Here is a 16,758-nt window from a genome sequence, read left to right as displayed (position 1 = left end):
ATGATTGAATGGTGGAGGAGACTTGATGGGCCGAATGGCCGAATTCTGCTCCTATCACCTATGACCTAAATCCACACACACTCTGACCTGCCGTTAATGCTCTGGGTGTGGGGCTGCTATCTCAATGATGGGATACACAGCAACAACAGCATTGAGCGGCTAGCTATTTTTAGCTTCGGTTCCACGGAAGCCTTGATCCGTCTTTAATCCGGATTAAAGTGCGGCATGTCTTTGCAAAGCAGTCTTGTGTTCACAGAGGGTAATTATTCCTACAATAAATAAAACCAGCCGGGAGATTAATCTTGCCCATCGCTGAAACCTGTTGTCCTCATGACACTGACAGCCAGTTCGTCACAGAGTCATAGAGTGATACAGCGCGTATCACTCAGAAATCGCAATGACCAATCTTTCAGTTTCACTCATCTCTGTGGTAAGTGAAATAGATCAGAATCCTTCTTTCTATTCCTCCAGGTTTAAAGTAATAGACAATAGACAATAGTGCAGGAGTAGGCCATACACCCCTTCAAGCAAGCACCGCCATTCAATGTGATCAAAGGTCCACAATCAGTACCCCGTTCCTGCCTTCTCCCCATATCCCCTGACTCTGCTATCTGTAAGAGCCCTATCTAGCTCAATCCTGAAAGTTTCCAGAGAACCTGCCTCCACCGCCCTCTGATGCAGAGAATTCCACAGACTCGCCATTCTCTGTGTGAAAAAGTGTTTCCCCCCCCATCTCCGTACAGTCATATGATACAGATACATGATACAGGCCCTTCAGCCCAACTTGCCCAACACCTGCCAACAATATCCCAGCTACATTAGTCCCACCTGCCCACAATTGGTTCATATCCCTCCAAACCTGTCTAACCAGTTAGCGTTACTATCCTCAGCTTCTCCACACTTCCAGAGCGATGTTTCAGATTACGACTTTTCCTGCAACTTAATATTTTCCAGAAATGGAAGATCGACACAAAAAGCTGGACCCGAAACATCACCCATTCCTTCTCTCCAGAGCTGCTACCTGACATAGAAACATAGAAATTAGGTGCAGGAGTAGACCATTCGGCCCTTCGAGCCTGCACCGCCATTCAATATGATCATGGCTGATCATCCAACTCAGTATCCTGTACCTGCCTTCTCTCCATACCCCCTGATCCCCTTAGCCACAAGGGCCACATCTAACTCCCTCTTAAAAAACATCCAGTGAATTGGCCTCCACTGCCTTCTGTGGCAGAGAATTCCACAGATTCACAGCTGTCTGGGTGACGATGTTTTTTCTCATGTCAGGGTGCTGGAGAAGAGACAGAATGTGGGCGAGACCATCGAGCTGACGGAGGAGGGGCGAGTGGTCGGCGTGGCCGAGAAGCAGAAGCCACTGCTGGACTGCACCTGTTTCGGGCTGCCCAAGCGCTACCTCATCGCCGTCATGAGCGGCCTGGGCTTCTGCATCTCCTTCGGCATCCGCTGCAACCTGGGCGTGGCCATCGTCAGCATGGTCAACAGCCACTCTGTCAAACGCAATGGCAAGCTGGTCATGGAGGTGAGAGATGCACTGCACCGCACCGCACCGCATGGTGCATGTACACAACGACGCAGGAAATGGTGCATGCACACACCAATGCAAGGCAGAGTACGACCACACGACAAGGCAGGGAATGGTGCATGCACACAGCAAGGCAGGAAATGGTGCATGTACACACCAATGCAAGGCAGAGTACGACCACACAACAAGGCAGGAAATGGTGCATGTACACAGCAAGGCAGGAAATGGTGCTTGTACACAACAACGCAGGAAATGGTGCATGCACACACCAATGCAAGGCAGAGTATGACCACACAACAAGGCAGGGAATGGTGCATGTACACAGCCATGTAAGAAATGGTGCATGCACACATCGATGCAAGGCAGAGTATGACCACACAACAAGGCAGGAAATGGTGCATGCACACACCAATGCAAGGCAGAGTATGACCACACAACAAGGCAGGGAATGGTGCATGTACACAGCCATGCAAGAAATGGTGCATGCACACATCGATGCAAGGCAGAGTGCGACCACACAGCAAGGCAGGAAATGGTGCATGTACACAGCAAGGCAGGAAATGGTGCATGTACACAACAACGCAGGAAATGGTGCATGCACACAGCAATGCAGGTTATGGTGCATGCAGTCCACAACATAGGTGACAGGGCATGCACACAGGAAGGCAGGGAACGATGCATGCACACATTAATGCAGGGCATAGTGCAACCACACAGCAAGAAATGCATGGTGCATACACATAGCAATGCAGGGCACAGTGCCGGCACATAGAAATGTGGGATGCAGAACTGGGACAACAGAATTAGTTACCGGGTGGTCGATGGTGTGCACGGACTCGGTGGGCCAAAGGGCCTGTGTCCGTGCTGTATCTCTAAACTAAACTAAGAAACATAGTAATGTCGAAAATAGATGCAGGAGTAGGCCATTCGGCCCTTCGAGCCCTTCAATATGATCATGGCTGATCACCCACAATCAGTACCCCGTTCCTGCTTTCTCCCCATAGCCCTTGATTCCATTAGCCCTAAGAGCTAAATCTAACTCTCTCTTGAATACATCCAGTGAATTGGCCTCCACTGCCTTCTGTGGCAGAGAATTCCACAGATTCACAACTCTCTGGGTGAAAACGTTTTTCCTCGTCTCAGTCCTAAATGGCAGACCCCTTATTCTTGTTTAAGAAGGAACTGCAGATGCTGGAAAACCTTTCCTGCAAGTTTGAGAACTAAACTAAAACATTCTTCAGTGCCACTTTGGAACCAAGAGGAGAGGGGGAGAACAGAAAGGTCTCATCCCTCTCCCTTCTCTCCGCAGAAAGCCATCTTTAACTGGGACCCGGAGACAGTAGGGATGATACACGGTTCGTTCTTCTGGGGCTACATCGTTACGCAGATTCCCGGAGGATACATCTCACAGAGGTTTGCTGCCAACAGGTAGGAATTTCTCCTCTCCCCACACCCTCTCTCTCTCTCTCTCTCTCTCCCCAAATATAGACACAAAACGCTGGAGTAACTCTGCGGGACAGGCAGCATCTCTGGAGAGAAGTTTTGGGATGAGACCCTTCTTCAGACTGAAGACTTCAAGTATAATGACAGGCAGCTGTTGGATAGCATGCCGTGAGCTCTCTTGGTGGTGCAGCGGGTGGGGCCGATGCCTCGCAGCACCAGAGAGCTGGGTTCGATTCTGACTACGGGTGCTGTCTGTACGGAGTTTGTACGTTCTCTTCTCGGTTTTCTCCCACACTCCAAAGATGTAAAGGTAAATATTGACCCTTGTATGAGTAGGATATTGTTAGTTTGCGGGGATCGCTGGTCGGTGCTGACCTGGTAAGGGCCTGTTTCCACGCTGTATCTCTAAATTAAACTAAACTAAACCTACGTCAAGATGAGTTTCACATCTGCTATCTTTGCAGAGACAGTATTACATATTCAACAAATGATTAAATATCGTGTGGGAGAGAGAGACTTCCCACTGTGATGCTGATGGTAAGATTAGTTAACAGTTTTTCAAAGCTGGAGCAGGGGGGTTGGCCGTTTGCCCAGACCTGCAGTTAACCCATCTGCCCGACTCTCACACCATCTGATCATTCCTCTTTTCCTTCCAAAACTTTCTTTCCTACTTCAGAGCACAATTTCTGCTCTTCGGAGGAGAAGCTGCTGAAAAATGGCTCCAACCTCATCTACTGCTTCCTGTGTACCCGATGTAGCCTCCTGTACATCAGCGAGACCCCCTGGTCCGAGACTCTCCCACGAGTGGAAACACCCACTCTATCCAAGCCTTCTACCATTTGGTAACCATTTACCATTTGCATTACGAGAATGTTCCCAGGACTGAGTGGGTTAACGTACGATGAGCGTTTGACGGAGCTGGGCCTGTACTCGCTGGAGTTTAGAAGGATGAGGGGTGACCCCATTGAAACTTACCGAATAGTGAAAGGCCTGGATAGAGTGGATGTGGAGAGGATGTTTCCATTAGTGGGAGAGTCTAGGACTGGAGGTCACAGCCTCAGAACTAAAGGACATTTTGAAAGGAGATGAGGAGGAATTTCTTAAGTGGTGAATCTGTGGAATTAATTGCCACAGAAGGCTGTGGAGGCCAAGTCAGTGAATATTTTTAAGGCAGAGATAGATTCTTGATTAGTGCGGTGTCAGCGGTTATGGGGAGAAGGCAGGAGAATGGGGTTAGGTAGAGAGATCGATCAACTATGATTTAATGGTGGAGTAGACTTGATGGGCTGAATGGCCTAATTCTGTTCCTGCCACTTATGACCCATGACCTAAATCCGCCCACACTCTGACCTGCCCTGCGTTAATGATCTGGGCGTGAGGCTGCTTCCTCAATGATGGGATACACAGCAACAACAGCATTGAACGGATAGCTATTTTTAACTTCAGTTCCACGGAAGCCGAATGGCCTAATTCTGCTCCTAGCCCTTGTGAACTTGAGGCGAAGAGATCACGCTAGATCTGTGGGCCTCCCGCAACAGTGCAGATGTTGACGACAGTGTGAGGTGGCGGCTAAAGGGTTAACGCCGGCGCTGGGCACCGTCTCTGACGCAGGTGGACTATTTCTGGGGTAATGACCATCATTCCTCAGAAAGCCCGCAGTTGAATCAGCAGCGTGCTGGAAGATTCACAAGTGATGCTCCCACCCCATGGGAACTCGTTAAAACCCAGAACAGGAGATGTTTCTATTTCTGCGGCTCGCTCCGTGACTGATGCTAGTTTGAAGAGAGACCTGGAGAATCGGGGCTCAATGTGACCTGTGGTCCCAGCTTGTGGTCACCTTGACCAACTCAATAGACAATAGGTGCAGAAGTAGGTCATTTGGCCCCTCGAGCCAGCACCGCCATTCAATGTGATCGTTGTTGATCATCCCCAATCAGTACCCAAACTAGATGGGACGGCACAGTGGCACGGCGGGCACAGGCACTGCCTCAGACCCCCAGTAGGGGTGGGAGGAACAGGTTGGGCAAGGTGTGGGTGCGGTCTTTCTAGTGAACAGGTGGCCATCCAACTGAGCTAAAATCTTTTTTTTAACCATTTGAAGCAAATTTGTGTTTCCTTCCCACAGAGTGTTTGGCTGGGCGATCGTAGCCACATCTTCACTCAACATGCTGATTCCCTCTGCAGCCAAAGCCCACTACAGCTGCGTAATATTGGTCAGGATTCTGCAGGGCCTGGTTGAGGCAAGTGTTTAGTTTAGTTTACAATACGACACGATAGAGCTTTATTTATCCCAGCAGGGATATTGATCTGCCAACAGTCATCAAAACACAAAATAAGTGAAACATGAGATTAAAGTGACGAGTGGAAAGGATTGGGGGATGTGCAAAGATTGAGGAGGGGAGTTAAGCGCCTAGTCTTACTTGGCGATTTTTTTTCAGCGACTGCCGGCATCATGTCAGGGTTGCCAAAAGGTTTTGAACATTTCAAAATCCAGCGGCGACAAAAAAATGTTGCGAAACTTGAAAAAACACTGTGCCTCGATACGTCATCAAGCCACAAATGTTTTGGTGACCTGATATGTCAGTCAATGATGCCGGAAATCGCCGAACAAAATCATCATGTGGGACGGGCCCTACAGTCTCAGTCTACCCCATGACAGAAGGGGGAGGAGTTGTACAGTTTGATAGCCACAGGGAAGAAGGATCTCCTGTGGCGTTCTGTGCTGCATCTTTTTTTTTTTTTTTTTTTTTTTTTTTTTTTTTTAAATCAAAAAATGTATTCAATATTTACACTGCAATAAAACAAGCCAGGACCCACCACCATAAATACAATACAAACATATATCCATAATAAACTATTATACAATTATGATACAATCCTTATTGAGGATACATTCAACACCCTGCGTCTGTGCTGCATCTTGGTGGGACCAGTCTGTTGTTGAAGGTGCTCCTCAGGTTGACCAGTGTGTCATGGAGGGGGTGAGCTGTGTTGTCCAGGATGCTCTGCAGTTTGAGGAGCATCCCTCCCCTCCAAGACCCACCCCCCGTGAATCCAACTCCAACTCCACCCCCCAGGATGGAGCCAGCGTTCCTGATGGGCTTGTTGATCCCAGTTTAGAGAAAGAGTGTAAAAACAGGCCCTTCGGCCCACTGAGATACAAGATACAAGATACAAGATGAATTTAATTGTCACGTGTGCCAGATGGCACAGTGAAATGAATTCCCATACAGCCATACAATAAAAATAAACAGGACTCAACACACTATAGAATTCACACAAAACATCCCACACAGCAGAACCAAAGTTTCGCACTGTGTGGGAAGGCACCAAAGTCAGTCTCTTCGGCCACTTCAGTCGCCACTGACCACCCCGTACACGAGTTCTATACTACACACACTAGTGACGATTCACAGAAGGCTAATTGACCAACAAACCTGCGTGCCTTTAGAATATGGGAGGAAACCGGAGCACCCGGAGAAAACCCACGCAGGTCATGGGAGAACGTACAAACTCCGTACAGACGGCACCCGTAGACAAGATCGAATTCGCTTCTCTGGCGCTGTGAGGCAGCAACTCTACCACTGCGCCACCGTGCCGCCCGTAAGGTGAATCAAAGGAAGTTGGTGCAAGGCTCCTTGCGTTCATTTATTTGCCTGGTTTTCATTCCTTTCCATCACCTGGCCCCCACAACAATTGTCCATCTGGGAAGATGCCCCTGGTAGTGAGGGCAAAGCTTCAGCAGGTTAGTGCAGATGTTGCTTTGCTATGAGGAGAGATTGATGGGTGTTATTGCAGAGACTTGGGCTAGATATGCAGGCACCCAGGTATGCATATACACAGGCATGTACACAGACACAGGTATGCACATGCACAGGCACAGTTCTGCACATACACCGATATGCAGGCACCCAGGTATGCATATACACAGGTATGCCCTGTCAGAGGTACGCACAAGCACATGTATACGCACACACGCAGGTATGCACACGCAGGTATGCACCCACAGGTATGCACAGACACTGGTATGTACATGCACAGGTATACACACAGGTATGCAGATACACAGGTAGACATACTGACAGGTATACACTCACACACACACACACACACACCACCTGTTCTTGCCATATTCTTGCTCCTGTCAGGGTCAGGCCAGTGTGGCTGACCTTCATGTGTGTTTGTTTGGCTTTAGGGGGTGACGTATCCCGCCTGCCATGGAATCTGGAGCAAGTGGGCTCCTCCGTTGGAGCGAAGCCGACTGGCCACCACCTCCTTCTGCGGTAAATATGCGTGTGGGACTCATGCCGTTCGCGTGTTAGTCCCCCTGCTCGCGGGGCGGAAGCCAGTGTGGAACTTCCTCACTTCACCAGAAGGACAGTCTAGGTAGGTTGGACTCTCCCTGAATGTCGTCAACTCACTGAAAGATGCAGAAAGCTGGAGTAACTCAGCGGGTCAGGCAGCATCTCTGGCGAAAAGGAATAGGTGACGTTTTGGGTTGAGTCCCTTCTTCAGTCCTTTCCGTACACTAGTTTCCCGTTCTCCCTGACGCTCAATCTGAAGAAGGGACTCAAGCCGAAACGTCACCTCTTCCTTTTGTGTCTATCTTCATTGTAAACCAGTATCGGCAGTTCCTTGTTCCTGAGCCTCGATGAATGTTCTGCAGACAGATCGGATGCTATGTTATAAAAAGAGACGGAAGCAGTGGGTGGGGGTGTGGGGAAGATTAACTGACGGCTTTCCTGGACTGGAAACTGAGCCAATGTTTTTTCCAAAGATAGACACAAAGTGCTGGAGTAGCTCAGCGGGTCAGGCAGCATCTCTGGAGAAAAAGAGTGGGTGGCGTTTCGAGTCAGGACTCTTCTTGTTTTTCCCCATGGGAGTGGGTTTAACCTGAACCCCTCGATATGCGAGGGTCACCCAGATATTCAGTGGGGAAGTGGGAAGAAGCTTCAATCTTAAAGAGTAGCGGGGATGTGGGCATGCTCCACCGATCAGTGTGTCTCTGGTCCCCTTGTCTGCCCTGCCTCACATGTCCGTTTCCTTGCAGGTTCCTATGCTGGGGCAGTGGTGGCCATGCCTCTGGCTGGCGTCCTTGTTCAATACTCAGGGTGGCCTTCAGTCTTCTACGTCTATGGTATGTATGTGGGGGGGTCCGACTCGCTCAATGTCTATAAGTGATGGAGCAAAATTAGGCCATTCGGCCCATCAAGTCTACTCCTCCATTTTGAATCATGGCTGATCTATCTCTCCCTCCTAACCCCATTCTCCTGCCTTCTCCCCATAACCCCTGACACCCGCACTAATTAAGAATCTATCTATCTCAGCAAGGCACATGATTACAGGATGGGACTACCGACTATCCTGGTTGTAGTTCATTTAGCTCGGCGTGTCCCAATGTTCACTCCTTCACGCTATGAAGCCCAGCTTTGGCTTGGTAAGGCAGCAACTCTACCGCTGCACCACTGAGCAGCCTTGTTGTACTTCACCAGCTGACCGTACCTAACTGGTGCCAGCTGTTCTACTCTTATAGTTTAGTCTAGTTCAGAGATACAGCGTGGAAACGGGCCATTCAGCCCACTGAGTCCACGCCGACCAGCTATCACGCCCTTGCGCGCCCACACACTGGGGACAACTTGCAGGCCGCCAATTGACCTATAAATGTGCACGTCTTTGAAGTGTGGGATGAAACCGGAGCACCTGGAGCAAACCCACGTGGTCACGGGGAGAAGGTACAATATCCGACACACTAGCGACAATTTTTTCAATGGAAACCAGTTGGTCTACAAACCAACAATTCCTGCACCAAACAATAATGATAGGGTTGGACAGAATATGTTGGATTTTCTAAACCACAATATTCATCTTTTCCATCATTATGTTTGCTCCCATAGGAAGTTTTGGCATGGTGTGGTACGTATTCTGGTTGCTGGTGTCGTTCGAAAGTCCAGCCAAACATCCCACCATCACTGAAGAAGAGAAGACTTACATCGAGGAGGCCATCGGGGAAGGGGGCAACCTGATGAACCCACTGGTGGTGAGTACGAATGAGCTCCCACCCCCGTAACCCCCATACCGACCAAAGCAGAGGGTGGGAGGTCCAGCCCAGACCCCCCTAGTCCAGAGATGGGGGGAGTCACTGTGGACCCCAGGTTGAGAGCGAGCCGTGTTTGGAAAAGGCCTCAAATGCCCTCTTCCCAGTGAAGTCGGGAGCAGCAGGTCACAGAGTGATACAGTGTGGAAACTGGCCCTTCAGCCCAACTTGCCCACACTGCCCAACATGTCCCACCTGCCTATGTTTGGCCCATATCCTCTAACCCTGTCCTATCCATGTACTTGTCTAAATGTTTCTTAATCGTTGCAATAGTCTCAACTACCTCCTCTGGGAGCTCATTCCATACACCCACCACCCTTCATGTAATAAAAGTTACCCCTCAGGTTCCTATTAAAGTTTAGTTTAGTTGAATGATACAGCATGGAAACTGGCTCTTTGGCCAGCGATCCCCGCACACTAACACTATCCTACACGCACAAGGGATGATTTTACACACACCAAGCCAATCAACCTACAAACATGTACATCTTTGGAGTGTGGTAGGAAACCGGAGCACCCGGGGAAAACCCACTCGGATCACGGGGAGAAGGTTCAGACAGCACCCGTAGTCGGGATCAAACCCGGGTCTCTGGCGCTGTGAGATGTGTAAGGCAGCAACTCTACCATTGCACCACCCTGCAGCCCTTTCTGTTCCTATTTGGAGATAGGGGACAGGCTGGGCAAGGTGTTGGTGCGGTCTCAGCTTGATGTTGCCTTGACCTCATTGTCCTCTCCATTGTGCCCTCGACAGAAGTTCAAGGCTCCCTGGCGCAAGTTCTTCACCTCGATGCCCGTCTATGCCATCATCGTGGCCAACTTCTGCCGCAGCTGGACATTTTACCTGCTTCTCATCAGCCAGCCCGCCTACTTTGAGGAGGTGTTTGGATTCGAAATCAGCAAGGTACAACTTGCACCCTCTTCACGTGAAGATTTGTGTAGGAAGGAACTGCAGATGCTGCTTTAAACCATAGACATAAAAAGCTTGAGTAACTCAGCAGGACAGGCAGCATCTCTGGAGAGAAGGAATGGGTGATGTTTTGGGTCGAGACCCTTCTTCAGTCACCCATTCCTCTTCATGTGAAGTTTAGAGATACAGCACGGAAACAGACCCATCTGCCACTGAGTCTGCTCCAACCAGCCCCCGCACGTTAACACTATCCTACAAACACATCAGGGACAATTTACATTTTTATCAAGTCAATTAACCTACAAACATGTACGTCTTTGAGTGTGGGAGGAAACTGAAGATTCAGAAAACACCTGTAGTCGGGATTGAACCCAGATCTCTGGCGCTGTAAGCGCTACAAGGCAGCATCTCTACCACCGCGCCACCCACACTTCATGTGGAGTTTAGTTTAATTTAAAGGTACAGCATTGCAACAGGCCATTCGGCCCACGTCAACCATTGATGACCCGTTCACACTAGTTGAAGAAGGGTCTCGACCTGAAACGTCACCCATTCCTTCTCTCCAGAGATGCTGTCTGTCCCACTGAGTTACTCAAGCTTTTTGTGTCTATCTTCAGTTTAAACCAGCATCTGCAGTTCCTTCCCATCTTAACGTCATAACTTTATAATTTATAGGTGTGGTCACCTGGTCACTTGGTCACTTGGTTACCTGGTCACTTGGTTACCTGGTCACTTGGTTACCTGGTCACTTGGTTACCTGGTCACTTGGTTACCTGGTCACTTGGTCCCTGGCTGGTCACTTGGTTACCTGGTCACTTGGTTACCTGGTCACTTGGTCACCTGGTCACTTGGTCACCTGGTCACCTGGTCACCTGGTCACCTGGTCACCTGGTCACCTGGTCACCTGGTCACTTGGTCACCTGGTCACCTGGTCACCTGGTCACCTGGTCACTTGGTCACCTGGTCACCTGGTCACCTTGGTCACCTGGTCACCTGGTCACCTGGTCACCTGGTCACTTGGTCACCTGGTCACTTGGTCACCTGGTCACCTGGTCACTTGGTCACCTGGTCACTTGGTCACCTGGTCACTTGGTCACCTGGTCACTTGGTTACCTGGTTGCCTGGTCACTTGGTAATGGCTCAAATACTGGAACACTGATCTGTGGGGTAAGTCCAAATCCAGATGGGAGCTGGAGAATTTAAACTCGATTATTTCAGTAAATTAGTATTTGTAGTATTGTGTTTGCTTCTGGTCACCATGCACTAAGAAAGTTGCATGAAGCTGCAAAGAGTGCAGAGAAGATTTATGCGGATACTGCCAGGACTCGAGTGCCTGAGATATAGGGAAAGGTTGGGCAGGTTGGGACTTTACTCCTTGGAGCGCAGGAGGATGAGGTGTGATCTTATAGAGCTGTATAAAATCTTGAGGGAGTCCCCTCATAGGGTGAATAGATAGGGTGACTCTTTTACCAAGGGGACGGAATAGCAAGTGAGCAGGTGATCAGGGCACCAGGTGATCAGGCACCAGGTGACTAGATACCAGGTAAGCAGGTGACCAGGTGAGCACACTCAGACAGTGCCACCTCACAGCTGGCAGGTGCCAAGGGGGGGGGGGGGTTGCTGCATCTCGACCCATGGCTGAAGACGAGAGTTGTTGCCAGCGCGGGAGCATCTGGGATGGATAACCCACGTCCCTCTCCCCCTGCACCAGGTGGGCCTGCTGTCCGCTCTGCCCCACCTCGTCATGACCATCATCGTCCCCATCGGCGGGCAGCTGGCGGACTTCCTCCGGAGCAAGAACCTCATGTCCACCACCAACGTCAGGAAGATGATGAACTGCGGAGGTTTGTTTCTGCGGAGGGGCTGGAGTGGAAACATCTTCCATCGCTTCACCCAACACCCACGCTCGGTCCACCAAGGCCTGTTGGATCTCCCAATCACTAATCATTCCATTCCCTCCCCTCCCTTCCCATTCCCACACTGTCCATTCTGTCCTGGGCCTCCTCCATTGCCAGAGTGAGGCCACACGCAAGCTAGAGGAACAGCACCTCTTATTCCACTTGGGTAGCTCACAACCCAAAGGTGTACACATTGAATTTGGCAATTTTTAGGTAACTACAAAACACTTCCCCCCCACTACTCTCATTTTTCCTCTAACCCCCTCCCATTCCACCCCCTTTGTGCCCGTACAGACAGCACCTGTAGTCGGGATCTAACCCGGGGCTCTGGCGCTGTGAGACAGCAACTCTACTGCTGCTCCACTGTGCAGGCTCAAGGGGTGTTAGTTACTACCTCTCTTTACATGTCGCATCATTGACATTCTTGATCACCTGTGGTGATATCCCATCCCTTGTTAGAAACCGAGAAACATAGAAAAATAGGTGCAGGAGTAGGCCATTCGGCCCTTCGAGCCAGCACCGCCATTCAATATGATCATGGCTGATTATCCCCAATCAGTACCCCCCGTTCCTGCTTTTTCCCCATATCCCTTGATTCCTTTAGCCCTAAGAGCTAAACCTAACTCTCTCTTGAATACATCCAGTGAATCGGCCTCCACTGCCTTCTGTGGCAGAGAATTCCACAGATTCACAACTCTCTGGGTGGAAAAGTTTTTCCTCATCTCAGTCCTAAATGGCCGACCCATTATTCATTGAGGGGTGTCTCCGTCATACTCTGCTCCTCAATTTCCAGCAGCGGAAGGTCCCCAGACTGTGGTCCTCCCCCGCCAGAGCCTTGGCTTTGGTTGCACCGAGCTTCACATGTCCCTCAAACCTCACCAAGGACCTCTACCTCCCTTCCATTGACCTTGTTCTCTTCTGTCACTCTCTCTCCTCTTGTTTGAAGGTTTCGGCATGGAAGCCACCTTCCTGCTGGTGGTAGGGTTCTCCCACACTAAAGGCGTCGCCATCTCCTTCCTTGTTCTGGCCGTGGGCTTCAGTGGATTCGCAATCTCAGGTGAGTCATCATCTGAACAGCATCTTGTACTTCGCTTGGGCAGCTTGCACCCCAGCCGTATGAATATTGAGTGTAAGAAACAACTGCAGATGCTGGTTTAAATCGAAGGTAGACACAAAATGCTTGAATAATTCAGCGGGTGAGGCAGCATCTCTGGAGAGAAGGAATGGGTGACACCAAGGCCTGCTGGATCTCCCGATCACTAACCATTTCCTCCCCTCCCTTCCGATTTTGGACCCATTCCTTCTCTCCATAGATACTGCCTCACCCGCTAGGTTCTTCCAGCATTTTGTGTCTACCTTCAGTATGAACATTGACTTCTCTAACTTCAAGTAGCCCTTGCTTTCCCACTCTCTCTCCATCCCTCCCCCCCCTTACCTGTTCTCAGACCAGTTTGACTGTCCCCTTATTACATTTTATATCTGTATACTTCGTTGTCGCCTTCTCCCAGCTAGCAATGAACCATTCTAGTTTCCTTGAGCCTCATCTCTTTTGATGTCTCATCTCCAAAACCTTACCCATGCTTATCTCTGTATCTCCCTCCCCTTTGACTCTCAGTCTGCAGAAGGGTCTCGACCTGAAACGTCACCCATTCCTTCTCTCCACAGATGCTGCCTGTCTTGCTGAGTTACTCCAGCATTTTGTGTCCATCTTAGCAAAAATGTAGATGGCCTGAATCAGCTATTAGCATAAACGTGACTGCGTTATCATATATTACCATACATTAGCATGTGTAATTTGTTGGCGATCGAACAGACAGAAGCACGACTGAGGTTTAATCCGCTTGCCGCTTCTCTGCCTCCTGTCTGTTGTTTACTCTCCAGGGTTCAACGTCAACCACCTGGACATTGCCCCGCGCTACGCCAGCATCTTGATGGGACTGTCCAATGGTGTGGGCACTCTGTCGGGCATGGTCTGCCCGCTCATCGTGGGTGCCATGACCAAGCACAAGGTGAGCAGCCAGGAACACGGACAGGCGGGATTGTGCCGTGTGTGAGGGTGAATGTGTGTGTGACTGAGTGTGTGTGTGTGCGTGTGTGTGTGCATGAGTGTGTATGTCTGAGTGTGCATGTTCAACTCTGTGCGTGCGTGAGTGTGCATGTTCAACAGTGTGTGTGTGTATGTGCATGAGTATGAGTATGCATGAGTGTGCATGTTCAACCGTGTGTGTGCGTGTGCATGTGTATGTTAGTGTTTGGTTCGGTCTAGTTTATTGTCACGTGTACCGAGGTACAGTGAAAAGCTTTTGTTGAATGCTAACCAGTCAGCAGAAAGACAACACATGATTACAATCGAGCCATTTACAGTGTACAGATACATGATAAGGGAATAACATTTAGTGCAATGTAAAGCCAGCAAAGTCCAATCAAGGATAGTCTGAGGGTCACCAATGAATAGTTCAGCACTGCTGTGTGTGTGTGTGTGTGTGTCTGTGTGAGAGTGCGTGCATGTCTGTGTATGTGAGTGAGTGTATGTGTGAGAGTGCCTGCATGTATGTGAGTGTGCATGTGTCTGAGTGTGTGTGTGTGACTGGAGAGTGTCTGTGTCTGTGTCTGTGTGTATACAACAATCACACAACCTGTTAGCCTCTCTCACTGCTGTTGCTGTTGTTTCTGCCCCCTTTGCCATGCCCTCCCCTACCCCACATCACTCCCCTCCTCGGACGGGACGGAACGGGTGTCAGACACGGGAGGAGTGGCAGTACGTCTTCCTCATCGCCTCGCTGGTTCACTATGCCGGTGTCATCTTTTACGGGCTGTTTGCGTCGGGCGAGAAGCAGCCGTGGGCCGAGCCGGAGGATCAGAGCGAGGAGAAGTGCGGTTTCATCCACGAGGATGAGCTGGCGGAGGAGACGGAGGCGGGCGGACAGGGCTACGGCAGCTACGGTGCCACCAACACCACTCAGGTCACCAACGGGGGCTGGGCCAGTGACTGGGACAAGAAGGAGCAGCTGGTGCAGGAAGAGGGCAAGGATGTGTACATGTACGGCAGTGCTGAGGACCGGGACCTGCCCTGAGAGAGGGGCAGCGCGCTGGTCACCATATCCCCCCCCCCCCCCCCCCCCCCCCCCCCCCCCCCCCCCCCACACACCGCCACTAAACCACGGCCTACCACCGCTCCCCCGCACGGGGAACTGCAGGCGCTGGAATCCTGAGCAAAGCACAAAGTGCCGGAGGAACTCAGCAGGTCAAGCGACATCTGTGGATGTCGACGGGATGGACAGACGAAGTTTTGGGCCGGGATCCTTCTGGGAGCAGAATTAGGCCATTCGGCCCATCAAGTCCACTCTGCCATTCAATCACTCTCCCTCTCAACCCCATTCTCCTGCCTTCTCTGCCTCACAGCGCCAGAGACCCGGGTTCGATCCTGACTACGGGTGCAGTCTGTACGGAGTTTGTACATTCTCCCCGTGACCCGTGTGGGTTTTCTCCGGGTGCCCAGGTTTCTCCCCTAACATCCGTACTAATCAAATAACCTTCTTCAGACTGATTTTCCCGCTCCACTGCGGAATCTCCTGAAAGCACACCTACTTTGAAAAGGTTCTCCCCCTCCCTCCATCAGTCTGAAGAAGGGTCTTGACCCGAAACGTCGACTGTCCTTTACCTTCCACAGATGCTGCCTGACCCACTGAGTTCTTCCAGTACTTTGTGCTTTGCTCAAAACTCCAGCAGCGAACCGTTTTAGTGGAGAAGACGTGTAGAATATTCTGTACATAAGTAACCAAGTGTTTAACGGACTATTTCTCCCTCTGAAGCAAGGTGTGTGTGAGTGTGTGTTTGTGTAAAGGTCCTTGTTCTGGGAGAAGTGTGAGTGAACCCTCCCCCACCCCTCGTTCAACTTGTGGCCTGGATACCAAGCCATCCCCCTCCTTGGCCCCTCTCGTTCATGCTATCCCCTCTCTTGGTCTTGGGGCCAGAGATTCATCACTTTTGTTAGCTGGTTGAGGCAGAGCGGTGTCTGAAGGAGGGTCCCGACCCACATCGCCCTCTGTGGACCTCCCTCCAAAGATGCTGCCTGACCCGCTGAGTTACTCCAACGATGTGTGACACCGTTTGTTGAGTGAAGATCAAGTTATAACTGTGGTGTGGTCAAGACCCTTCTTCAGACCTTTGAAACGTCACCCATTCCAGAGATGCTGCCTGCACCAGCTGAGTTACTCCAGCATTTTGTGTCCATCTTCAGTTTAAACCAGCATCTGCAGTTCCTTCCCACACACAGTCATTGTATGGCTTCATAAATGAGTAGTTGACCCAATGTCCATGATTGGACCTACTGAACCAAGTGAGTAGATCACAGGTCATGGCCACATGATGGAACCATCACTCAAGGATGGGTTCCATCTTGTATGCTCGTGGTTGCAATGAGTCAGTTTAATATGACATGAGTGACCTACCGAGACACCGCCAGTGTGAACACAGTCTAGAGGTGAGGACCAGCTGAAATAAAGGGAGCAGCAGACTGCTGTTACAGGGTCCATGGGCTGCCCAAGATGATCAGAGATGGACACTTCAGAATTATTTGCCCTCCACAGCCTCCAGTCCCGCCCTTGCCTTCTCCCCAAAACCCATAAGCAGAACTGCCCTGGCAGACAGACAGACCCATTGTTTCTGCCTGCTCCAACCCCACTGGAAATAATTTCCACATGCCACGATTCCATCCTATCCCTCGCTTGCCCAATCCCTTCCCAGCTCGGTCCGAGATCCCTTGTGCCCTTCGCCCCATTAATAACCTTCGCTTTCCAGGCCCCCGTTCCCTCTTCTTTACTATGGATGTTCAGTCGCTAAAAAAAGGTCTAAAGAAGGGTTACGACCCGAA

The 16,758-nt window shown here is 50.4% G+C and overlaps 1 protein-coding gene across 1 annotated transcript in view; it reads left to right on the top strand.

Moving 5' to 3' along the window:
* Positions 1–16,506, top strand: part of LOC129713970 (vesicular glutamate transporter 1-like) — a 33,428-nt gene extending 16,922 nt beyond the window's left edge. The window contains exons 2-12 of the mRNA XM_055663403.1: positions 1,288–1,540; positions 2,853–2,971; positions 5,112–5,226; positions 7,182–7,269; positions 8,037–8,123; positions 8,881–9,023; positions 9,832–9,981; positions 11,699–11,831; positions 12,832–12,942; positions 13,767–13,894; positions 14,627–16,506. Of these exons, the coding sequence (XP_055519378.1) occupies positions 1,288–1,540; positions 2,853–2,971; positions 5,112–5,226; positions 7,182–7,269; positions 8,037–8,123; positions 8,881–9,023; positions 9,832–9,981; positions 11,699–11,831; positions 12,832–12,942; positions 13,767–13,894; positions 14,627–14,959 (1,660 nt within the window). The 3' untranslated portion in view covers positions 14,960–16,506. The remainder of the gene's footprint in view (positions 1–1,287; positions 1,541–2,852; positions 2,972–5,111; positions 5,227–7,181; positions 7,270–8,036; positions 8,124–8,880; positions 9,024–9,831; positions 9,982–11,698; positions 11,832–12,831; positions 12,943–13,766; positions 13,895–14,626) is intronic.
* Positions 16,507–16,758: the final 252 nt, after the last annotated feature.

Source organism: Leucoraja erinacea, chromosome 37, assembly GCF_028641065.1.
Source record: "Leucoraja erinacea ecotype New England chromosome 37, Leri_hhj_1, whole genome shotgun sequence".
Classification (NCBI taxonomy): domain Eukaryota; kingdom Metazoa; phylum Chordata; class Chondrichthyes; order Rajiformes; family Rajidae; genus Leucoraja; species Leucoraja erinaceus.
The sequence above is the reverse complement of the archived record's forward strand: the minus strand, read 5'-3'. Positions and strand labels throughout refer to the sequence as shown.